This window comes from Narcine bancroftii, chromosome 4 (assembly GCF_036971445.1).
Source record: "Narcine bancroftii isolate sNarBan1 chromosome 4, sNarBan1.hap1, whole genome shotgun sequence".
Classification (NCBI taxonomy): domain Eukaryota; kingdom Metazoa; phylum Chordata; class Chondrichthyes; order Torpediniformes; family Narcinidae; genus Narcine; species Narcine bancroftii.
Genome location: NC_091472.1, coordinates 57,106,177 through 57,132,060, shown reverse-complemented (window position 1 = coordinate 57,132,060; position 25,884 = coordinate 57,106,177). Strand labels below are relative to the sequence as shown.

Sequence of the window (25,884 nt, the reverse complement as noted above, 5' to 3'; positions counted from 1 at the left end):
TAATTATAAGGAAGTTTAAAGCTTCTTTAGTCTTTAAACTAAGATTCATGCAACATCAAAGAAAATCTTTTCACATACCAATTCAGCTATCAGCTACTAGATGAGCAAAGCAACCAAATTCACCTGTGCTTAACCTGCTAATCCCAAACAACAATTTTTAAATTAAAAACAGATCTAAGGTTTGTTTAATTTGCAATTCCTTGCTGGCTTTAGCCAACAGTGGAAGACATTTTCTTTAAAAATTTAATTCTTGTAAAAATGGTGGTCCCATTGAGTAGGTGGGGAAACACTCAGCTTTCACACAGGGTCAACAATGCATGTTCAAATCATTATTTTTCTTAAAAGGAAGAAAAAGATGATATTGTGTTCACTCTATTCGTGCAGTGGAACGAAGAGAGAGCATTTAAATAGTTTTAGTCAGTATTTTGCAAATGGCATTTTGCACATTTATTATAGGTAGATAAAAGTCCAAACACAAACTTTAGTTAGGAGCTCAAAACAGTTTTTGGAAATATTACCGTAAGACATTTCTGGACAACAATCTGAAAATCTCTCAATGAGTGAACTCTTGCAACCACCACCATGTGCTCAGACACCCATTTACTCCATTTGAAAATACAGCATCAGAAACACAGGAAACAGAAGTTTAAAATTGAAGCTGAACAGAAACAATGTCAGTTATTGAAACACAAAATACAAACGCGAATGATCCAGCAGACATTTAATTCAGAAGGCAAAGAAAGAAGCAGCACTTGGTCAAGTTAGAGAAACAGGAGCAGTTTATCCTCAAGGAGATGTAGTAGGATCAGAATTCAGACTGAAACAGACACCCGCATTCCCAATTACTTCATTTATTATGAGAATTTTTATTTTGTAAGATTCCTCCAATAAAAGAAAACATTATTCTTTGGGTTTTCAGTGGTAGGCAAATTTAAGCTGTCTAGTATTTCTACTGCATAAACCATGTGTATTTTTTAAATGTTTATAATTTTTTAAAAGTCTGATACTTCAAAACATGTCCATTATACATTTCCTTTCCCTTGTATCGAATTTTTCGGGGCAACGCTCATGGCTATTTTTGGTTTGTTTTACAGCAGGCAGGGATGAAGCATAAACAAAGTGAAACACTAAAGACACCAGATGCTGTGACTGAAGTAAAAACACAATGCTGGAGAAACTCAGTAGGTCAGTGTCCTTTAGGTCATAGAACACTACAGTACAATACAGGCCAGGCCCTTTGGCCCTCAATGTGACAATCTACATATTCCTTAAAAAAATACTAAACCCTACCCACCCCATAACCCTCTTTTCTCTTCCATCCATGCACCTATCTAGGAGTCTCTTAAATGAGTCTATTAATGAAGCCCAGTATCCCATAGGCCTTTTTAACTATCCTATCAACTTGTGTGGAGACCTTGAAGGATGCATGGTTTTGGAACCCAAGGTCCCTCTGTTCATCCACACTCTAAGTAACCAACCATTAACCTTGTTCTCAGCCTTCTGGTTTGTCCTTCCAAATGCATCTCCTCACACTTAACCAGATTGAACTCCTTATGCCATTTTTCCGCCCAACTCTGCATTCTGTCTATATCGTAACCTTCAACAACTTTCAGCTTCATCCACAACTCCCCCAACCTTCATATCATCTCCAAACTTACTGACCTATCCTACCGCCTCTTCATTCAGGTCATTTATAAAAATCTCAAAGAGTAGGGGTACCAGAACAGATCCTTGCAGTACTCCACTCATCACTGACCTCCAAGAAGAATATTTTCCTTCCTCTACTACTCTCTGCTTTCTTATCTGCAGGCCAATTTTTTTTAATCCAAACCATGCCTCAAGACCTTCTGAATGAGTCTCTCGTGGAGGACCTTATCAAATGCCTTGCTAAAATCCACGTAGACTGTTGGAGGGAGGAACGAGTGCACAAGGGAGTCACGGAGGATGCAGTGTCTAAGAAAGGCAAAAAGTTGAAGTATACCAATGTGCATTACATTTTTCTATTATTACACAAGGAACCTTGAAGCTTATTAGTAATAAATTGCAAGGCTCATGTCTTTTACTTGCATTATTAAATCAAAGATATTTTATCCCTTTTAAATATTATTTTGTCAGCTTTCTGTGATGAGGACAGAAGAGACTGCAGATGTTGGAATCTGAAGCAAAACCACCTGTTGGAGAACTCAGCAGGTCCAGCAGAAATGAGAGAAAAAGGATCAACAATTTTTCAAGCTCAAAATGATGACAATTTTTAAAAAACTTCTACTGTTGCTGCTCGATATATACTGAGTTCCTCCAGGAGATTGTCTTTGCTTATGAAACAAGTCTGGCATAATCAATCATAGTTTGGTGAAAATCTTCACCTAAGCAATGTTTAACATTATTTATTGCATAAAAATGAAGTTTTCTACTCTAATATTTAGAAATCACATTTTTTCTCACTATCTGTTCATAACCAAACAAAAAACACTATTTCACAATAAAAATAATTAGTATAGAAGTAAGGGGGAGGGGGTGGGGGGGGGGAAGGAAAAGCCTACAAACCATATAACAATTACAGCACAGAAACAGGCCAATTTGGTCCTTCTAGTCTGCACTGATCCAAGAACCATCCTCTAATCCCACTTACCAGCACTCTGCCCATATCCCTCCATCCCCCTCCCATCCATATACTTATCCAACTCTTTCTTAAATGACAAAATTGACCCTGCCTCCACTACCTTTCCCAGAAGCCCATTCCACACAGTAACCACTCTGAGTAAAGAAGGTCGCCTTCATGTTATTTCTAAACCCTTGCCCATCAACTCTCAACCCATGACCTCTTGTATCCATCTCTCCTACTCTCAATGGGAAAAGCCTTTCCACATCAACTCTATCTATCCCTCTCATTATCTTAAACACCTCTATCAAATCCCCTCTCAGCCTTCTACCTTCCAAGGAATAAAGACCTAATTTGCTCAATCTTTCCTTGAATTCCAGATGCTGAAACCCAGGCAACATTTTTGTAAATCTTCTCAGCACTCTCTCTATCTTGCTCATATCCTTCCTATAAATCAGTGACCAGAACTGCACACAGTACTCTAAATTTGGCCTCACCGATGCATTGTACAGTTTTATCATTACTTCCCAACTCCGATATTCTATGCACTGATTTATAAGCAAGCATACCAAAGGCCTTCTTCACCACCCTATCCACATGCGCTCCTACCTTCAGGGAACAATGCACCGCTATTCCTAGATCTTTCTGCTCCACTGCATTCTTCAATGCCCTCCCATTTACCACATATGTCTTGCTTTGATTATTCTTTCCAAAATGAAGCACCTCACACTCATCAGCATTAAACTCCATCTGCATCTTTCTGCCCACTCCTCTAAGCAGTTTAAGTCCCTCTGCAATCTTTGAAAACCCTCTTCATCATCCACAATTCCCCCTATTTTAGTATCATCTACATATTTACTAATCCAATTTACCACCCCCATCCTCCAGATCATTAATATATACGACAAACAGCAATGGTCCCAATACCAAACCCTGAGGTACACTGCTTGTCACCAGCCTTCATCCTGACAAACAATTATCTACTTCTCCTCTCTGGCACCTTCCTTCCAGCCACTGTTGAATCCATTTGACTATCTCCAAATTAATACCCAAGGACTTGGCCTTCCTAACTAACCTCCCATGTGGAACCTAATCAAAGGCCTTATTGAAGTCCATATAGACAACATCCACTGCTCTACCTTCATCAACATTCCTAGTCACCTCTTCAAAAAATTCAACAAGATTGGTCAAACACAACCTTCCACACACAAATCCGTGTTGAGGGTCCCCGATCAGACCCTGTCCCTCCATATACTTATATATACTATCTCTAAGAACGCTTTCCATCAATTTACCTACCACAGACATCAAACTTACAGGCCAATAATTGCTAGGCTTGCTCCTCAAACCCTTTCTAATGACATTTGAAAAATCACTGCCAGAGCCTCCGCTATTTCCTCACTAACTTCTCTCAAGGTCCTGGGGGAAATTCTGTCAGGACCTGGAGACTTATCCACCTTTATATGTTTCAAAAGCTCCAGTACTACCTCTTTCTTAATCACTATAGTCTCCATTTGCTTCCTTTACCCTGCACAGTTCAATATCCTTCTCCTCAGTAAATATTGAGTTAAAGAAATTGTTCAAGACCTCCCCCATCTGTTTTGGCTCCACACATATTTGTCCTTTCTGATTCTCTATTGGACCAATTTTATCTCTCACTTTCCTTTTGCTATTTACATATTTGTAGAACCCTTTGGATTTATTTTCATCCTGCTTGCTATAGCTATCTTATACCTTCTTTTAGTTTTTCTAATTTCTTTCTTAAGATTCTTTTTACATTCAATATAGTACCCAAACATCTCTTTTCCCTGTTTCTTATATTTATTGTAGTACTCCCTCTTTTTTCAAACCAAGTTTCCAATATACCTTGAGAACTATGGCTCTCTCAAACTTTTGACCTGACCTTTCAACCTATCAGGTTTATAAAGATGTTGTACTCTTAAAACCTCTCCTTTAAAAGACCCTCCATTTCTCTATTACATCCTTCCCAGAAAAGTAATTATCCCAATCCATCCCTTGTAAATCCTTTCGCATCTCCTCAAACCTAGCCTTTCGCCACTCAAAAACAAATGGCACTATGATCACTGGACCTGAAGGGCTCCTCCACACATACCTCTGTCACTTGACCCATCTCATTCCCCAACAGTAAATCCAACACAGCTCCCTCTCAGAAAGATGAAGAGGAAAAGCTTGAAGAATCTTAGCAGAGACTAAAAACACTTCCAAACATAACTCATGACAGATTTGGATGTGGCACTGACATGAGGAGGATAAGCAGGGCAAGGTTGAATTGCTTTTTGATGCAACGTGTACCAAAAGACAGTAAAGAACTTTGTTCTGCATGCAATTTAGGCAATCCAACTGACACAGCAGTTAGTGCAATAATAACAATAAAAGAGTATGAAGTAGTATTACAGTAGTCAAATCGTGCAGAATTAAGACTGAAGAACGGGCTTTAATCCACAAAGACTTCCACAGAGCCAGGCTGGCTGTGGCTGCAGCAACTCAGTGAGGCCTCGGGAGGCCGGCGCAGGCTTATATCCTGGAGGGCGATTGACACCCGACCAGGTGGGGCTTGATCCATTCAAGCCAACTGATTGCCAGCCAGCCAGGGGTTGTCCTGTCCCCTTACACTCCTGCAGGTACAGAGGTTGCCTCCCACAGTAGGCAGATGGTGTACCACCACATTCACCCACTTCTTTAAAATTGTCACGGGGGTGGGCAGTAACAAGGAATGTTATATACAATATTTACAGGTTGAGACGATTCAGCGGCTGCCAGGGTCTCTGACCGTTTTCGGACTGGCTCCTGGTCACTAGTCAGAGAGGAAGTAGGGGGGCTAGTGGCAGGGGTATGTGTGGCGCTACGTGGAGGTGTGGCCAAGGTCAACTTATGCAGGTTGTATTGGATGGGTGGAGGCAGGTTAGTCTCTTAAGGCTGAAGCGGGCCCCTGGTGGTCAAAGAGGCCCTGCATGCCCCATAGCTGCATAGGGATGGTGGTGTATGCACAGTCAGCGTCGTCCTGGGTTGGAGGGTGGCGTGGTGTGGTGGATGCTCCTGCTGGTGCCAGGTCCCTGGTTGAGACAGTGTCCTCCCTGCCACTGCCGAACCCCACGTAACCACAAACCTGCTCTACCAGGGCTTTGGCCTTATGTGTCCGTACGTGCTTACGCAGAAGCACCTGTCCTGGGTCACGGCCACAGATAATGACGTTATCCAGATACGGGAACGTCGCCTTCAGCTTGTGCCGGTCTACCATGCGATCCATCTCCCGCTGGAAGACGGAGACCCCGGTCGTGAGCCCTAAAGGAACCCGCCGAAACTGGTGCAGGCGCCTGTCCGCCTCAAAGACGGGGTAGGGCATGTCCTTCGGGTGGATAGGGATTTGGTGATATGTCGACTTCAGGTCAATCGTGGAGAAAACCCGGTAGCCGGCAATCTCATTGACCATGTCAGTGATCCTCAGCAGGGGGTAGGCATCCAGCTGGGTGTACCAATTAATGGTATCATGCTGTATGCCAGAAGTGACATCGCTGTAGTTCTCAGCGAGCGGCGAGGGTGAGGGCTGGTGCAGATGCTCGGGGCACATGCTGCGACGGTTACTGGCGGGGCTGGATGTTGCACGGTCGAAGTCGGGGAAGGCAGAAGTCATCGCGGGGACAATGGCGCTGGCCGGCACGCCCACATGGGGGGGTCCGTGGGGGAGGTCATAGAGGGCTGCTGAGCTGCCGGCAGGTTTAGAGAGGCACACTTTTGCAAGGTGGCCTTTCTTGCCGCATCGGGAACAATACAGGTTCCTAGCTGGGCAGTTTTGGCACGATCGTCGATCTGACCCACACCAGGACCCACAGTACTTACAGGGGCATCGGGCGCCTACCGCAGCGACGTTCTCCTCCCCAGCTCGGCATGGGGCTTCAGCTGCAATGTGAGGGGGCCATAAGGGAGCCTGGGGCAACCTGGAAACTAAGGCTTCGATGTGCAGGGCTGCTGCTTCCAGGGTTTGGACCACTTCCACAGTCCTGGTTAGGGCATAGATGTTGTCTTCCAGCAGCTTCTGCCAGATGGCTCTCGAGTGCAGCCCTCGGACGAAGGCGTCCCGGATCAGCCTCTCGACCTCCTCAATAACTACCCCGGGTTCAGCCAGACACTGTCGGGCCAACTCTCGCAAGTGTCCCAGGTAAGATTTAGTTGTCTCCCTGGGTTTCTGGGTCAGGTGTTGAGGAGGTTGCTTGCACAGACCACATTCAAGTGGGGGGGTTGTACAAGTTCTCGAGAGTGTCCATTGCACTCTGGTATGTGGAGCAGCCTTTGGTCACCTGGAAGGCTTGGGGACCCAGCTTTGACCGGAGTAGGACCAACCACTTGCGATTGGAGTCTAGAATGTTGCCCTCGTGTGCCTCGATGATAGCCTCAACCGCGTCCTGCCAGATCTCGAAGCGTGTCTGGACTTCCGGGTGGCGTGGGTTGACTTAGAGGTTCCCTACACACAGGAGTTTTTCCATGGCAGCCAAGGGAAAATTTTGTGGATTAAACTGTAGTGCGCTGTTAAGACAGAATCAGACACACACAAGGTAAAGACGGAACAACAGGCTTTAATCCGCAAAGGCTTCCACAGAGCCAGGCTGGCTGTGGCTGCAGCAACTCAGTGTGAGGCCTCGGGAGGCCGGCGCAGGCTTATATCCCGGAGGGTGATTTTTAAATGTTATTTATTTTTCACACTGTGAACCATATCGATCAAAACACATACAAACGTTTCCCTCTTAAATATATACAGTGGCATTTTCTCCCCCTTTTTCCCCCCCTACCTTCCCTTCCCCCATCCCACACCCCTCCAAACCCATTAAACGTTCAACATATACAATATAATAAAAACATTAAACATTGTCATCACACAATGAATATAAACAAGAAAAAATGTGTCATCTACTTTTACACACTGGATCAAGTCATTTTGTCTTATCATTTTAGGGGCTGGAGGTCTGAGGCAAGCCCTCTCTGTTATGTTCCATGTACAGTTCCCAAATTTGTTCAAATAATGTAACATTTTTTAAATTGTATGTTATTTTTTTCCAATGGAATACATTTATTCATTTCTATGTACCACTGCTGTATTCTCAGGCTCTCTTCTGATTTCCAAGTTGACATTATACATTTTTTTGCTACTGCTAAGGCTATCAAAATAAATCTTTTTTGCGCTTCATCCAGTTTGAGGCCTAATTCTTTACTTCTTATATTACTGCCTGCAGCTGACGTGGACTTTTTACCCCCTCCATAAATCTTCGTCCGCGAAGCCAAGCCAAAGAAAAAATATTACTTAGAAGAAAGATCTCTGGGTTTTTTGCTAAGTTGCTTTTTGTGATTTTATTTAATACCTGATTTAGATCTTCCCAAAACTTTTTCACTTTCTCACATGCCCAAATTGCATTACTGTTATTCCCATTTCCTTCTTACAGTGAAAACATCTGTCTGATACTGTTGGATCACTTTTTAAAAAAATAAACTTTTGGGGCATGATATATAACCTGTGTAACCAATTATACTGTATCATACATAACCTTGTGTGTATTATAATCTTCATAGTTCCAGAGCATAACTTTTCCCATGTTTCATTCCCTGCTGGATCTATTATTTCCTCCTCTATTTTGATTGGTACATTTTTATTAATTTAGCTACACCTCTGGCTTTTGAATTATATGATGCTGCCGCTGCGTGCCCTACCCAGTCTCTCTTTAATTTATTGTGTTCCACTTCAGTTAGATGCGTTTCCTACACAAATGCTATGTCTATATTTTCTTTTTTCAGGAAATTTAATAGCCCTTTTCATTTAATTTGGTTATGTATTCCATTAATATTTATAGTCATAGTTCAACATGGCCATCTCATATCCTGTTTACACCTGATTTCTACTTCTTCACCACCACCACCCCCCTTTCCCCATTTTCATCTCTCAGTTTTCCCTTTTTGAACTCAATGTATGACAACACATTTAAAACATAAAATACTTCAACAAGTCCCACATCTAATATTCCCTTAATCCCAAATGTCCTTCCCCTCTCTGAGTTTCCCCTTATTCCTTGCCGGTCAACCACAACTCCCCTCTCCATTTGGATCGTGAACCCGCTCGCAAGTGTCAACTGATTTCAGTGACGGTTATTCTCTCTCACCCATCCCCCTCCAGAAAATACTTTTTTCTTCATGTATAACAAAGCTTTTTTTTTCCTCCTTACTTCCTTTCTTCCCTTTTCTTTCCCTTCTTTAGTTCTTATATATACATTATTTTTACATCTTAATGTGTATTTTATCGTCATTCTTAGTTCTTGTTACATCTCTTCATCTCTACTTCTGTCCTGCAGACATTCTGCAAAATCTCGTGCTTCCTCTGGATCCGAGAACAGTCTGTTTTGCTCCCCAGGGATAAATATTTTAAGCACAGCTGGATATCTTAACATAAATTTATAACCTTTTTTCCATAGGATCGATTTTGCTGAATTAAACTCCGTCTTCTTTAAGAGTTCAAAACTTATGCCTGGGTAAAAAAATATTTTTTGACCCTTGTATTCCAATTGTTTTTTTTGTCTTCTCTAATTTTATTCCTTGCCCTCTCCAGTATATTTTCTCTTGTCGTATATCTCAAAAATTTTACTAAAACGGATCTTGGTTTTTGCTGTATCTTTGGTTTCAGAACTAGTGTTCTGTGTGCCTTTTCTATTCCCATTCTTTCCTATATTTCTGTCATTCCCAGGACCTTTGGGATCCATTCTTTTATAAATTCTTTCATATTTGTGCCTTCTTCATCTTCCTTTAGGCCCACTATCTTTATGGTGTTTCGCCTACTATAATTTTCCATCATATCAATTTTCTGAGCTAACAACTCTTGTGACTAATTTTTTTGTCACTTTTTCCAATTTTCTTCTTAAGTCATTCACTTCCATTTCTACGGCCGTTTCTCGTTCTTCCACATTTTCTAATCTTTTCCCTATTCTACTCACTTTTTCTTTTGTACTTTTCATTTTTCTTTCCATATCACTAAATTCTAATGTCAACCATTCTTTTAATGCTCTCATTTGATCTTGAAATATTTTTTTATCTATATTCTGTCCATCTATTTTACCTTCTATTTCTCTGTGCAGATCTTGGTCATCTTCTTCCTCTTCTTCTGTGTCTGCACCTATGTTTGTGTCTTCTTCTCTTCCTTGTATCTGTGTCTCTTCCGACTTTCCTGTTGAGTTGCTTGCCTCACTTTCCTGGGCTGCTTCTTGCTTCTCTTCTTGCTGTTGGTCCTCTTCTTCTGGGCTACTCATCTGTTGGGCCTCCTGTTGCTGCTCTTCTTTCTTATCACGCCCTTTCCTGTTGCTTTCCTCTTCTTCCAGCTGAGAGCCCTGGTGTCGGGCATCCCTCAGCTGGTCACGCTGTGTTTGCCCGTTCTTCGGCTGAGCCCCCCTCCCGTTGGTGCTCCTTCTCCTTTGTAAGCGCAGTTGCGCACTTTTGTTTGGCTCAGAGAGCCATTTTTGCAGTCCAGCGGTCACGACTCTGCGGGGTCATCACCAATCTTGGAGAACGGGGCTCTCTTCTCCACGACTGCTCCTTGTTTCTTCATGTAGGTAAGGCCTTCTCCTTTCTCTTCCGGCGTCTTTTCTTTTTCTCCCCCATTGTTTTTACTTTTTTCTTCTTGGGTGCCATTTTCTTTCTTTTCTCTACAACTTTATCTTTTATTTGTTATGTTTTGTGTTTCTTGAACTTTGTATTTTCTTCATTTTATTTCTTCTTTTCTGGAGAAAGCTGGTATTCTCCTACCGGCTACTACTCCATCACGTGACTCCTCCATCCTGGAGGGTGATTGACACCGACTGGGTGGGGCTTGATCCATTCAGGCCAACTGATTTGCAGCTGGCCAGGTGTTGTCCTGTCCCCTTACACTCCTACAGGTACAGAGGATTCCCCCTGCAGCAGGCCGGTGGTGTACCACCACAGTACAAATCAGAGCATTCAGAGAAAATAATTATAAGACTGCACAGGGCATCAGCATTTGTCAGCATGAGAGGTTTAAATTGTCAAACGCATCTTCTGCCTAACAGAAGGTTTGCGGGGGGGGGGGGGGGGGGGGCGTGGAGAAAGAGGGATAGGTGTGAAGAGGAATGACAAAGATGGAATGAGTCCTTTAACATCTTTCCAAAGAGAGTTCATTTGCATGATGGTCTGATCTGTGTTAACTTACACTGCAATATCTTGCACAGAGCAGTTCCCATTCCAAATGGTGATATATCAGCCAGGTTACTTTCCATGCTGCATCTGAAAAGTTGGTAAGAGACCTCTGGAACAATGAATTTTCTCAAGCTTCTGGGAAATTAGTCGGTGCACTTTTTTTGATTGTAATATCAAAATGGTTAGAAACAGAACATGTGGCTGTTGATGTGCCATGCACAAAAGTGTTAGAGAAACTCAGCAGCTCATGCAGCATTTATAGGAAGCAAATGAATGTAGTCAAAGTTTCAGGCCAGAGTCCTTCATCAAGGTATGACCCAAAAAAAGCAGGCTGGCACCTGAAAATATAAAGATGGGGAGAGGGAGGAGGGAAGAGGGGTCAGGGATGCAGCACATGTCAATACGAAGGTAGTCATTGGTGGATTTGGGAGACACGAGGTGCCTAACAGAAACAGGAGAAGTCTATGTTTATGCCATCTAGTTAGAGAGGGCCCAGATGGAATATTAGATGGTGAAGGTGGCTTTCATTTAGCAGTGTTCAAGTACATGAACAGACATGTCAATGTGGGAATGAGATGTGTAATTGAAATGGTTGGCTACTGGGAGGTCCTGTTACTGCAGCACACAGAGGGAAGATACTCAATGCACCCAACTTCCCGTCTGCATCCAGTCTTTCCAATGTAGAGGAGACTAGAACAGGATCACTGGATGTACTCATTAGCCCTCATAGGTTCACAAGTGTTGCTTCATTTGAAAGATTGTTTGAGGCTCCAATTTAAGTGAGGAGGTTGTGAACAGTATCCTTTATAGGTACTGGAATATATCTTCATCTTGCTGCCATTGAGCAAAAGGTTGTTATCTTCACAGCATGCTAACCCACTATCTCCTTTCTATTTTCCACTACTTTATTGTACGACATCTGGCCTGCAATACTGCCATCTTTAAACTAATAGATGTAGTTCTCTTTTTGGCTTGGCTTCACAGACGAAGATTTATGGAGGGGTAAATGTCCACGTCAGCTGCAGGCTCGTTTGTGGCTGACAAGTCCGATACGGGACAGGCAGATACGGTTGCAGCGGTTGCAGGGGAAAATTGGTTGGTTGGGGTTGGGTGTTGGGTTTTTCCTCCTTTGTCTTTTGTCAGTGAGGTGGGCTCTGCGGTCTTCTCCAAAGGAGTTTGCTGCCCGCTGAACTGTGAGGCGCCAAGATGCACGGTTTGAGGCGATATCAGCCCACTGGCGGTGGTCAATGTGGCAGGCACCAAGAGATTTCTTTAGGCAGTCCTTGTACCTCTTCTTTGGTGCACCTGTCACGGTGGCCAGTGGAGAGCTCGCCATATAACACGATCTTGGGAAGGCGATGGTCCTCCATTCTGGAGACGTGACCTACCCAGCGCAGTTGGATCTTCAGCAGCGTGGATTCGATGCTGTCGGCCTCTGCCATCTCGAGTACTTCGATGTTAGGGATGAAGTTGCTACAATGAATGTTGAGGGTGGAGCGGAGACAACGCTGGTGGAAGTGTTCTAGGAGCCGTAGGTGATGCCGGTAGAGGACCCATGATTCGGAGCCGAACAGGAGTGTGGGTATGACAACGGCTCTTTGTGAGGTTTTTCAGTTGGTTGTTTTTCCAGACTCTTTTGTGTAGTCTTCCAAAGGCGCCATTTGCCTTGGCGAGTCTGTTGTCTATCTCGTTGTCGATCCTTGCATCTGATGAAATGGTGCAGCCGAGATAGGTAAACTGGTTGACCGTTTTGAGTTTTGAGTAGTCATGGTGGGGAGCTGGCTGATGGAGGACCTCAGTTTTCATCAGGCTGACTTCCAAGCCAAACATTTTGGCAGTTTCCGCAAAACAAGACGTCAAGCGCTGAAGAGCTGGCTCTGAATGTTACAGTCATATCAAAGATACAAGATGTGTCTAGAGAATTAAATTACCAAAAGTGAAAATATGACAGAAGGTTATTTGAAATTGAAGAACAAAACTTGCAGCAAAACCAAACGAGTATATATGGTAATGGGTGAGACACAATGTGGAGAAAAGGAGAAGTGGTGGTATTTCAAAAGACATTTGTCATTGTCAAATGCAAGGATCCCTTTGTCCTCCACACTGTTAAGAATCCTGTCATTAACCACATTCTGCCTTCAGGCTTGTCCTTCCAAAGTGCATCACTTCATACTTATTTGGATTGAACTCCATCTGCACTTCAGATTTATTGTCAAGAGTACATACATCACATATCTTTTTTGAATTTTTTTTTGTTTTTTTTCCCCCACAAGCTAAACTTTTTTTTTTTTTACAAAACAACCCCTTCCCCCCCCCCCCCCACCCCCTTTCACAGTATTAATCCATACACCATCAAGCCTTACAGTTGGGTTTAAAAAGAAAGTCTTCATTGGTTGACGGCTGCCATCGGAGAAAGTGAAACAGGCAAAGGAGGAATTCTCCAGACTCCAGGAGTTGGACATCGTCCAGCGGTCTGACAGTGCCTGGGAAGTGACTCTGCACATGGTCCCAAAATCATCTGGTGGTTGGGGGCCCTGCGGAGACTACAGGCAGTTAAACGACGCCACGACTCCAGAGAGGTACCCAGTCCCCCATGTCCAGGATTTCACGGCCAACCTCCACAGCGCATTGTTCTTTTCTAAAGTCGATCTGGTGGATGGATACCACCAGATCCCTGCTCACCCCAAAGACCACCATTATCACCCCTTTTGGCTTATTCTAGATCCTCCGGATTCCGTTCGGGTTGAATAACGCAGCCCAGATGTTCCAGCGCCTCATGGACGCAGTGGGTAGGGATTTGGTCTTTTTCTTTATCTACCTAGATGACATCCTGGTAGCCAGCCACAGCCACGAAGAGCACAAGGCCCATCTCCGTACCCTGTTTGCCCATCTGGCAGAGTTCGGCCTCACGGTCAACAAGGCCAAATGCCAGTTTGGGAAACAAACATTGCAGTTCCTGGGGCACAGCGTCTGGGGCAGCTCCGGCTCTGGAGAAAGTGGCAGACGTCCAGCATTTATGGGATGGTAAATTTTTATCATAGATTCATCCCCAACGCTGCCCGCATCATGCACCCTCTATTCGCGCTGATCACGGCAAAAGAGCCTGGCCTGGTTGGAGAAGGCAAACGAGGCCTTCGCTGCAACGAAACAGGTCCTCGCAGAGGTGACGTTGTTGGTACACCCACGCCCGGAAGCACACACGGCTTTCTCGGTTGAAGCTTCTGCTACGGCAGTTGGGGGAGTACTGGAACAGTGGCTGGACGGAGAGTGGCACCCGCTGGCCTTTTTTAGTAAGCAGTTGTGGCTGCCAGAACTTAAATACAGTGCATTCGACCGGGAGCTCCTGGCGCTGTACCTGGCCAACCGCCATTTTTGATATTTCTTGGAGGGCAGAACTTTCACTGTTTTTACTGATCACAAACCCCCTCACTCAAGTACTGGCTATGGCCAAGGACCCATGGTCAGCCAGGCAACAGCATCACATTTCCTTTGTGTTCCAATACACCACAGACATCCGACACAGGGCGGGCAAGGACAATGTGGTCACAGATGCACTCTCCCGCCCGCCATTCAACACGTTAGCTCCCGGACTAGACTACGCACAACTAGCGCAGGCCCAACAGCATGACGCTGAAACACAAGCTCTCCGGACCGCCATCTTGGGTCTGCACCTCTAGGTTATCTGGTTTCCTGACTCCGCCCAGCCTCTGCTCTGCAACACCTCCACTGGCTCACTGCGCCCGGTAGTTACACAGACATGGAGGGCAAGGTTCGTCAGCTCCATCCACGATCTCGCCCACCCCTCAGTGAAGGCAACCGTGAGGATGGTGGCACAACGATTCGTCTGCAATGGCCTCAAGAAAGAGGTGGCCCGCAACTACATCAGGTGCCAGTGTGCCAGAGCCCTGGTCAGCCAGTGGATCTCTCGTTTTGGCGTGCCTGCGCACATCACAAGCGACACAGGTGCCCAGTTTACCTCCACGCTATGATCTCAGCTGGCAAAGCTTCTAGGGGTAACACTTCACCACACTACGGCCTACCTACCATCCATAGTCTAACGGGTTGGTAGAGAGGTCCCACTGACACTTGAAGTCCACTCTGATGGCAAGACTTTCCAGCCTCAACTAGGTAGACAAGTTACCATGGGTCCTCTTCGGGATCAAAACGGCACCCAAGGAGGACCTGCAAGCCTCATCGGCAGATATTGTTTACGGCACGCCAATCTCCCTGCCAGATGAATTCTTTGGTCTGGAGGTGACGCACAACGAAGGCGAGCAGCTCGTGGACCTCCGCAAAAGACTGGCCAATGTAATCCCACCACCCACATAACACCATGGCATCCGACCATCCCATCGACCCAAAGAACTGGATGTAGCGCAGTTTGTACTTGTCCGGAGAGGACCACACAGGGCCCTGTTGCAGTGTCCATCACCTTAAATGTGGGGGGGAAGGAAGAACTTTTTACTGTGGACCGCTTAAAAGCTGCTCATTTGGACTTATCCCAGCTGGTGCAGACGGCCGTGCCCAAGCCCCAGGGCAGGTCACCTAAGCAGCAGGACGCGTAGCCGATTTCGGGGGGGGGGGGGAGTGGGGGGGTGTTGTGTGGCGGCGCACATCCTCATGGCAAACTGGCCCCCGTGTATCACCACGTGGTGGGGCAGCCATGGGAGATGGTGTCGTCAGGGGGTTCTCTCCGACTCCAGCCTCCCTTCCAGTGCACGCCCTGGGCAGCGATTATGACATCACCACTAACGTGGTGACTCAGCCCGAGCTGCCCTTAAAGGGGCGTGCGCTGAGTTTGAATAAACAGTCGTTAACGATCTTCGGTGTGGTGACTGTGTTTCTTCAGCTGCTTCAAGCGCCACAAGGTCACATTTTTATAATATTTGCACCTTTATTTATATTTAGGCCCCTATATAATCCAAATATGGTTGCCATATTTTTATAAATACATCATATTTGTTTTTTAGATTATATGTGGATCTTTTTTGCACAGGTATACAACTGTTAATCTATCTTTCATCATGCTATCTGTAGAGAGGAGTCAGATTTCCAAGTAATCTCAATACATTTCTTAACCACAGCTAAAGCTATTTTCACAAATGAAATTTGGTATTCAGTTAGTTTGTTACTTACTTCAATAAAATTGCCCAAAAGATAAAGCTCCAGGTCAGCCAAAGGCCACCTGTTATCCTTGTTTAGTATTTCAGTAATATCCTTCCAAAAAGGTCACACATCACCATGTAGCTTGCATCTTCACCAGCTCATTAATTCCATTAACATTAAAACTAATAAATTTTAATGTTCAATCCATATTCTTCTTTAAAACAACATTATTGTTTAAATCTTTAAATAAAGTGGTCCTTCCTCAAAGAAAAACACAGTGTCCCTGCCCTAATGGTGATGCATGTGTAGAGCCATGAAAGCCCACGGAATCTTAAGGAAGAATCCCTCCCTTGGCACTGTGGCAGCCCACATTTGCGGAGATCGGGCCAGATTTTCGCGCAGCAGCAGACGTGGACAGAGATCTCGAAAGCGGCTCCCAGGACAATGAATCGGCGGGGGTAAAAGCTGGGGCAGCATCAGACCAACAGCCCTAAAATGGCGTTGGTTAAGCTGCCCAGCTAACTCAGCAGAAACAGGCTGGGGAAGAAGGGCATTCATATGCATGGATGTTCCCATCCACTATTGTTATTCATGTGGATGACTCAGTCAATCAGCAAAAAACAGCGGGAACTTCAACCAGTAAAAAAGCAGCCTTTCCATCCCTAATAAAGGAGTGAGCTTAACCTGCCACACTGTGTGTGTTTCTTTGTAGTGGTCAGCTACAGCACTATCTTTTTTTGCTAGTCCTTTCTAGGCACCATTCTCCCCCTTAAACTGGATTTTCCACCCTGCTTCCACTTTTACTAGATTTTTTCTTCTTTTACTGAGCTCTCTCATGAGCTTTTCTATAAACTTTTCTTTTAAACAAGACAGTTTTGCAATAAAATACAACTTTTACTACTTTTACTTAGTTCCATTATAAATATTTTCACAATCTTCTCCCCCGGCAATCTTGATTTAAAAAAAATCTTTATAAACCTAGAGAAAGTCTTCCACTTCGTTCTTATTCTTGAAAAATCACTGATTCCCTTCCACTACTTCGACCCTCAAAGTCGCAGGATATATCATTATTTCAAGTTTTTAAAACGTGTCTTTTCACATCTTCAAATTCTTTTCTGTTTAAGCAAGGTCAGGCTAAAATCTTGAAAAAATAGAACCTTTTCATGATTAACCTCGGATGGGCTATTATTCTGCTTAGAGTAATCATATGCTGTTCCCAGAATTATTTTCTGTTCTCGGTAACTTAAAAGTCTCACTAGAACTGGTCTTGGTCTCTGATTGCTGTCTCTTCCAGATCAGAGTGTTCAGTGAGCTCTTTCAATATGCAGTTTTTCTCCAAATTTATCTTCTCCCACCCACACTTGTGGGATCCATTTTTAAAATAACTTCACCAGGTCTCTTCCTTTAGTTCAATAATTTGGACCTTATTTTCCGACTGTAGTTCCTCATATGGTCAATATTGTCAATCAGTCCTTGCTTATCCGACTGCCATCCTTTGGCTTTTTTCACCAATGCTTCAAGTTTTTCATGCATTTTCATCAATTCAAACTCTGCTCAACCCACTCACTATCAGGTCTTCAACAATCTCTTAGTTTGGTCATTTTCTCTGTCACATCGCAATACTTATGAATCAGGTACTCAAATTCTCCATTTTTTCCAGGATGATGTTCAAATATTGACCCGACTCCCCAGTTTTACCCGATTCTCCTGGTCCCATCGCCATTTTTGCACCACTCCCTTTCAGACTTTCACTCTCAGCTACCTTGGCTTCCTCATGCTAGTTTTATCAATTTTTGATGAAAAATATCTTGATTTTCAAGTTTTGACGGTCTATTTAGTACACTTCACAGAGAGCTCAACCAAAAAGCGTCCCAAGTCCTCGCACGGCCATGCCACTCCCCCCCCACCCCACATCACATACAACTGAGATTCCTTTTTCCTGCAGGTGCTGCAGAATTGCTACTAATTTGTAGTGCAAAAAAAACAAACTACACTACAAAACTTGAACATACTATAAACAAACTGATAGTGCAATACAGAGGGAACAAAAATCAATAAAGTGCACAAGAATCCTTAAATGAATCTGAGTTTGTCATTGAGGAGTCTGATGGTGGAGGTAGCAGCTGTTCCTGAACCTGGTGGTGGAAGTCTTGTGGCATCTACACCTCTTTCCTGATGGCAGCAGTGAGAACAGATCATGTGCTGGGTGGTGAGGTTCTGTGATGATTACTGCTGCTCTATGACAGCAGCGTTCCCTGTAGATGTACTCAATAGTGGGGAGGATTTTTGCCTGTGACCTGGGCTGTGTTCACTACCTTTTGGAAGCCTTTACGCTCAGGGGTATTGGTTTTTCCATACCAGACCTTGATGCAGTTGGTCAGCACTCTTTCTACCATACATCTGAAGAAATTTGCTAGGATTTCCGATGTCATACCAAATCTCTGCAAACTCCTGAGTTTGCCATTGGTGTTTTGGATCCAGGAAAGATCCTCTGAGATAGTGACTCCAAAGAACTTAAGTTTGTTCACTTCTCTCCACCTCTGATCCCCAATGATCACTGGATTGTACACCTTTGGCTTTCCTTTCCTGAAGTCAACAATCAGCTCCTTAGCTTTGGTGACACTGAGTGCAAAGTTGTTGTCGTGCACCATTCAGCAAGTTTTCAATCTCCATCCTATACACTGACTCATCCCCTTCCTTTATACAACCCACTATCGTGGTATAATTGGCAATTTTTTTTTAGATGGTTCCTTTCTTTATTTTGGGGATGCAAACAGGACAACAGAGTCAATATGCTAGGCAAACCTATACACACATATTCACACAATACTCAAGGGGTAAATGTACACTTCGGATAATGAGGGAAGAACCAACAGAAGACTGGGGGAAATTAATGAACATACACATTCAGCAATCAGGATCAAGGTGATACTACGTGCTCAGACCCCTTGCCAGTACAGACATGGATCTTGCTACCTAACCTCGGGACTAACCCCAACCCAGTGTGAAAGGTGCTACTTACGTGCCATGAAGGAGTCCAAAAGAGACAGAACAAAGGGGAGGCACAAGGTCTTTTATAGTTCTGCAGGCAGTACTGGGGGGCCAATCACTCATGGCAGGCTGGGACCCGTTGGCTGCTGTGGCCAATGGCTCAAAGCCGAGGTGATTCACCTGGACCAACTGGGTGAACCCCATCGCAAGGGTTACCTTGATGGCTTGGGGTGAGTCTTTGATCTTGATTGGCAGATACTGTGTCCTCCAAACGGGAGCGCAGAAGCACCACCAGATGGTGGACGCTGCCTGTTCATTACACCAAGCCACACAGGTGTAAAGTGAGTAGAGCAGGGTATTAAGAACACAGCCCTGTGGTATTCTAGTACTGATAAGAGGTTGTGGAGGAGAAGTTAATACCAATCTTCACTGATTGTGGTCTGGAGGTGAGGACATCCATGATCCAATGACACAGTGAGGTGTTAACTCCCAGGGATTGGAGTTTGCTGATCAGATTTGAGGGGATGGTGTTAAATGCTGAACTCTAGTCAATAAAGAGCATCCTGATGTATACATATGCATCTTTGTTGACCAGGTATTCCAGGGTTTTGTTTAGAGCCAGTGAGATGGCATCCGCCATAGACCTGTTACTACAATAGGTGAACTGGAAAGTATCCATGTCATTGCTCAGTTAGAAGCTGAGATGCTTCATCACCAGCCTTTCAAAACACTTCATCACTGCAAAGTGTTACTGGTTAATAGTCATCAAGGCAGGTTACTACACTCTTCTTGGGCACCAGTATGATTGATGCCGGTTTGAAACAGGTGGGTGACATGCCTTGCTGGAGTGAGAAATCTGTGAATACCTTGGTAAGTTGGTCAGCACAGATTTTTAAATACTCGGTCATGTACTCCATATGGGCCAGATGCTTTCCTCGGATTTCTGCCACAATCCTGGGGATTTATCTACCCAAATGTTTTGAAGATCCAGAACTTCCCCTTTCTTAATGTTGACATGTTTCAGCATATTTGTCTGTTCTACATTAATGCATATTTATCAAAGTCCCTCGTTCTGATGAATATTGAAGCAACACCCCCGAGGAGCATGTAGAGGTCCTGGAAAGTAAGTTTAGGGAGTTGGGAAAGAGGCTGAAAGGGAAGACCTCCAAGGTGGTAATCCCTGGATTGCTCACAGTGCCACAGGCTAAGGAAGATAGATTCACAGGGGAGTGGAAGCCAAAGTGAAGAGGCGATTGGCACACAAGTAGGGGCAGCTGGGAGGGAGTTTGTGTGGAAAGACAGGTAGATCTGGCAAAATTGCAGCCAGTGGGATGAGTTGCAATGCAACAGGGACAGTCACAAAAGTAACAAATACAGGGCTAAAGGTTTCCTATTTAAATGCGCGAAGCACAAGAAATAAAGTGGAGGACAGCTACAGACTGGCAAGTATGATATTGAGGCTACTACACAGTCATGCTACTGAGGACTGAATGTCTATAGTGTATTCAAAGGATAGGAGGGTAAGCAGAGCAGGTGGCTTAGTTCTGTTCTTAAGAAACAACATTAAATCATTAGAAAGAGGTGACATAGGATCAGAAGATATAGAATCATTGTGGGTCCAGAAAACAAAAGTCAAGGGTAAAAAAAACCCAGCAGTTATATACAGACCTCCAAACAGTAGCCAGAACATGGACATAAAATTACCACACCAACAAGAAAAGGCATGTCATAAAAGCAATGTTATGGTAAGTTTTGGGGGATTTTAACATGCAAGTCGATTGGGACTGGATCTCAGAGTTTAAACTCAGAGTAAATGAACCATTAGGGTTCAGTGATCAAATAACAGAGTTCAATTTGCCATTTAACAAGGAAACACTAAAAGTCAGATCTATCAGAATTTCAGTGGAGTAAAGGAAATTTGTGGCATGAGAGAGGAAGAGGAAATATATGGAAACGTTAAAGCCAACATAAAAGTAAAAGAGAGGGCATACAAAGAAGCAAAAATTAGTGGGAAAATAGAGGATTGGAAAGTTTTCAAAAATTTTCAGAAGGTAACTAAAAATGCACAAAGGAAAAGATGAAGTATGAAAGTAGGTTAGCAGATACAAGGGTATAAAAAGCTTCAAGTATACAAAGAGAATAGGTGAGAGTAGATTCTAGGATCCTAGAAAATGGAAAAATAATGGGAGATAAGGAGGTGGCAGAGGAACTAAATGAGTATTTTGCATCAGTCTTCACTGTGGAAGACGTTAGCAGTGTGCCAGATGTCATCAGGGAAGAGAAGTGAGTGCAGTTACTATTTCAAGGGAGACGGTGGACAGAAAGCAGAATGATCTCGGGTGGATGTCTCCTGGATCAAATGGATTGTACCCTTAGGTTCTGAAAGAAGTAGCAGTAGAGAGTGTGTGGGCATTGGTAATGATCTTCCAGGAATCTTTAGATTCTGATATGGTCACAGAGGACTGGAAAATTGCAAATGCCACTCCACTGTTCAAGAAGGGAGGAAGGCAGCAGAAAGGAAATTATAGAACAGTTAGCTTGACATCAGTGGTTGAAATATTTGTGGATCATCAAGGACAAGGTTTATGGAGTATTTGGAGGCACAAGATAGGCAGAAGCCAATAGTTTCAAGGGAAAATCTTGTTCGACAAACTATTGGAATTTTTTGAAAAAGTGACACCCAGATGCAGTGGATGTTGTGTATTTAGATTTTCGGAATGCTTCTGTCAAGGTGCTGCATATGAGGGTACTTAACAAGATAAGACCCCATGGTAATAGCAGGAAACATATGAGCGTGGGCAGAACATTGGCTGATTGATAGGAAGCAGAGTTGGAATACAGGGATTACATTCTGGTTGACTGCCAGTTGCTAGTGAGGTTCCACAGGGGTCGTTGTTGGGGGCCATTTATTTTTATTTTGTATATTGATGATTCGTATTATTGAACGAATGGCTTTGTAGCGATGTTTGTGGATGATATTAAAGTGGAGGAAACAGGGAAGCTACAGGACTTAGACGAAGAGAATGGACACAGAAGTGGCCATATGAAATACATCGCGAGAAAGTCATGCACTTTGGTAGAAAAATAATAAACGGGCAGACTATTTTCTTAATGGGCAGAAAATTCAAAATACAGTACCAGATGCAAAGGGACCTTGGAATCCTCATGCAGGAGAACATGAAGCTAAACTTGCAGGTTAAGATAGTGATGTCGAAGGCAAATACAACGCTGGCATTATTTCAAGAGGAATAAAGTTTAAGAGCAAGGATGTGATAAGGAGTTTTAAAAGGCACTGTGACCCGTTTTGGGCTCCTCGTTAAGGACATTGGAGAGGGTACAGAGGAGGTTCACAAAGATGATTCAGGGAATGAAAGGGTGATCACGCAAGGAAAGTTTGTCAACTCTTATACTCCTTTTACACAGCCGTTAAAAGACAGGAATTAACCGCCTTTTAACGCTTGGATACACAACGAACACGGGATTGCGGGGGATCATTTTCATCCCATGTATTACCCGCCACAGTAGGTTCTATCAGAGCTGATAATATTCTGGAGGGGAAAAAAAGTAAACCTCTCATTTGCAATGTAGATTTTCTATTATAGAAAACTAACCGTCAGCTTTTATAAAAGCCATATAGATCACTGAACTGCTATCGGAAGTGTCTGAAGAATGCGGACTACGAGTTCCGACGGTCTGAAATTCTAAAAGCAGAGACGCTGACACTTGCGTCTATAACCGTGTCGCTTGCTCCAGTGTAAAAGGTCGTGAATTCACGACCAGAAATAGGCACATTCATTACAAACTCCAAATAGTTTTTGATTTTTTTTTTGGGGGGGGGGGAAATTCCACAACTTATTACTCATTATACTGGATAGTTCATTGCATCGTCAAGTGAACCCGGGCGTTGTATCATAGCCCTCGTAACAGCAGGAACAAGTCCTGTTTGACTACTAATTGAGAAATAAAGGGCTCATTGTAGAGGGAGTAAAATAGCAGGGCTAATTTATCAGAGGACGACAAATGAATTTAAATTTAGACATACAGCACGGTCACAGGCCACACAATGTACATGCAATTCTGTGCTTTGCAATCTTTTTTTTAAGGGGGGGGGGGGATATTACACCAAGAAGAACTTTTGCCTGGTGCTATGCTTTGGTGGACCAGTATTGAGCCCCAGCGTTTCCAGTCCGCGGCAGAATAACAACTGAAAGGAGGGTCTACCGTGAACATGCCGAGAGTCGCCGCTCCTCCGAGTGCTGAACACGTCCTGTTTCTCGGCGTTCATGCCGTTGCCACTGTTCACCAGGACGTTGATCTCCTCCTGGTCGCGAACGTTGCTGCCGTTGCCGGCCAGCTTCTCGGCGTCGCTCCGCTTCTTCCGGCGGGGCCAGTGGCCGTTCTCGGCGCCGGGGACGTGCGCGTGCGAGTGCCCGTGGGCCGCGGCCGGGCCGGCGCCGGAGCCGCTGCCGTGGAACATGCAGAGCCCCAGCAGGTTGACCACGAGGCCGGCCGCGCCCACGCCGATCACCACCACCGCGTTCTGGATCTCCCGCGGCTCGCTGAACCGCTCGATGGCCTCCAGCACGATGGTGAAGCACAGGGCGGTGAGGAAGACGGCGTTGACCAGCGCGCCCATCACCTCGGCGCGGATCCAGCCGAACGTGTTTTTGGCCGTCGACTGGGTCTTGGCGGCGAAGCGCACGGCGATGAGGGCCACCACCAGCGCGATGACATCCGACAGCATGTGGAAGGAGTCGGAGAGCATGGCCAGCGAGCTGGTCAGCCGGCTCACCACCACCTCCACCACGAAGAAGCCGAACGTCAGCCACAACATGCACAGGAGGCGCGCCCGGTTCGGCTCGCAGTCCATCTTCAGGCAAGGGCTGAGACGCCAGGCGGGCGCCGGCCGAACTGGAGGTCGAGGGCACCGTCCCCGCACAGAACAAAGAGCCGTTAACGCCCGCCGGGATTCAAAACACCAGCGGGCTGCGGGCGAGCGAGGCCGAAAGTTCCAGAGAATCAGGAACCTGCTCTCTCATTCTTTCGCCCAGCCTGTAACGACGCAGACGGCGACGGAAAAGGGGAGGGGGGGGGGAAACTTTTGCACCCGGCAAGTTTTTGTCTGTGCGCACGGATTTTTTTTCAGCACGGACCCATTTCTTCCCTCGCTCCAATCAAACTCTGTCTCCAGGCCGAACCGATTGGCCGAACCGCCAGGCGAGCCTCGCGTTTATTCGCCAGTGCTTGTGTCAATCATCCGCTGACCCTCCACTCTGCAGCCGCCCGACGCTTTGGTGCCGTCTTCCTCTTGGCAACGGTTGACGCCCCAGCTGTCCCAAAACCAGTCGGCGACCGCCGTTGACGGCTCTATTTCCCCCCCCCCCCCCCCCCCCTACGTCAGCCTGGATTGGCCGTTCTTTCCTTTTTAGTTGGGTGATGATTGTATCAATCAATCGCAGTTACGTGAAGTCGGCACGTACTCGGGTTTAACGATGTGTCAATTGGTCTTTCTCGTTAACTTTTATACCCATGTTCATGACTGACACCCATTTCTGTTAGTCGATTTGCAATATTTTGAAATGCTTTCAAGTTGAAGTGTATGATATTTAGTGTGACTCAGCAAAACAGGTAAATGAAACTCAAAGGCATGATTTTCAAGAAGTGTATGTTCCACTAATTATTTTGCTTTACTTAATAGGCTTGCTTTCTATAGCAACCAACGTTTCGGGCTTGAGCCCTTACCTTGCTATATAAAGTACACTGTTTGACATTGTGTTTTTATTTTGAACGCATGGGATCTTATTCATCTGTGAACTCTTCTGTTAAGTAAAGCAAAGTTGCTGGAGGAACTCGCCCGTCAAGCAGCGTCTGTCCATGTTTCGAGTCAAGACCGTGTGAAATAAAATTCGACCGCATAATCAAAAGGCAGCATTGTTCTGATCTCAAACTGAGTTTCTGTTCCATAATTATTCTCCCTTGATGACGTTCCAAATCATGAACTTCAATCGTGCATATTGCCCAGGGAAACACTCCAATGCATAAAATTAGTCTGTGTTTGTCCTCGTACGGGACTTTGTTGTTGTCCATAATTTCAGAATTAAACAAACCCTCCATACATTCGACGTGATCCGGCAAGAAAATTTTCCAGAATTGGCATCATTACTCAAGTTGTGGTTTGATTTGGATCAAAAAGCGCAAATGAAAATCGTCAAGATTCAAATTGTGGTTCTAAGCCGGAGAACAACATTGGACGCATGACCACTTTGTAAACCGTTTCTGGAACCTAGAAAGATGCCGTGGTCATTTCATGCTTGCTCAAATGCCCCAAAGAGGCCTCTGACTTTAAGAAAATTGTCAAAATCAGCATTATTTGGCGGCATGATGATACAGAATGTTCCCCAGATCTCCTATTTACAACGTTTGGTGAATTAGAAAAGAACCGTTGTGGCGAATACCAGATTCGCATAATAATGATCAGGAGTTTATTGTTACATACGTGTGCATCAAAATTCTTACATCCTGCAACTGAAAAGCTACTTGTAAAAAAAACTATAATAATTAACTGAATTAAACGATCAAAGACAATAAATTACTTTTTTTAAAAATTAGACATACAGCACGCTAAAGGTCCTTCCAAGCACATTAGCCCGTGCCGCTAAATACCCTGTTTTTGAACGTAGCAAAGGAGTGACTTGCTGTCGGAACAGACTTCCATGAGTGTATCAAGGAGAGATTCAAGGGTGTGATCGTTATTGGACAGAAACTGTCTTGAACTTCGAGGTCCTGGTTTTCAGGCTTCTTCCTGAAGAGGTTGTGCCCAGAGGGATGGGGGTCATTAATGATGTAGCGTCTCCTTTAAATGTCTTCAGTGGATGGGAGGTCCGAGCCTGTGATGATGAATCTTGCTGTGTTTGACACCTTCTGCCAAAATAGTGTCGGATTACCTATTAGGCTGAAGCCTAAGTGTCTGGAAGGTCCATGATTTG

At 44.6% G+C, this 25,884-nt stretch overlaps 1 protein-coding gene across 1 annotated transcript in view; it reads right to left on the bottom strand.

The window, feature by feature from the left end:
* slc30a1a (solute carrier family 30 member 1a) overlaps positions 1-24,194 on the bottom strand; it is a 32,501-nt gene extending 8,307 nt beyond the window's left edge. The window contains exon 1 of the mRNA XM_069931354.1: positions 23,120-24,194. Within this exon, the coding sequence (XP_069787455.1) occupies positions 23,120-23,768 (649 nt within the window). The 5' untranslated portion in view covers positions 23,769-24,194. The remainder of the gene's footprint in view (positions 1-23,119) is intronic.
* Positions 24,195-25,884: the final 1,690 nt, after the last annotated feature.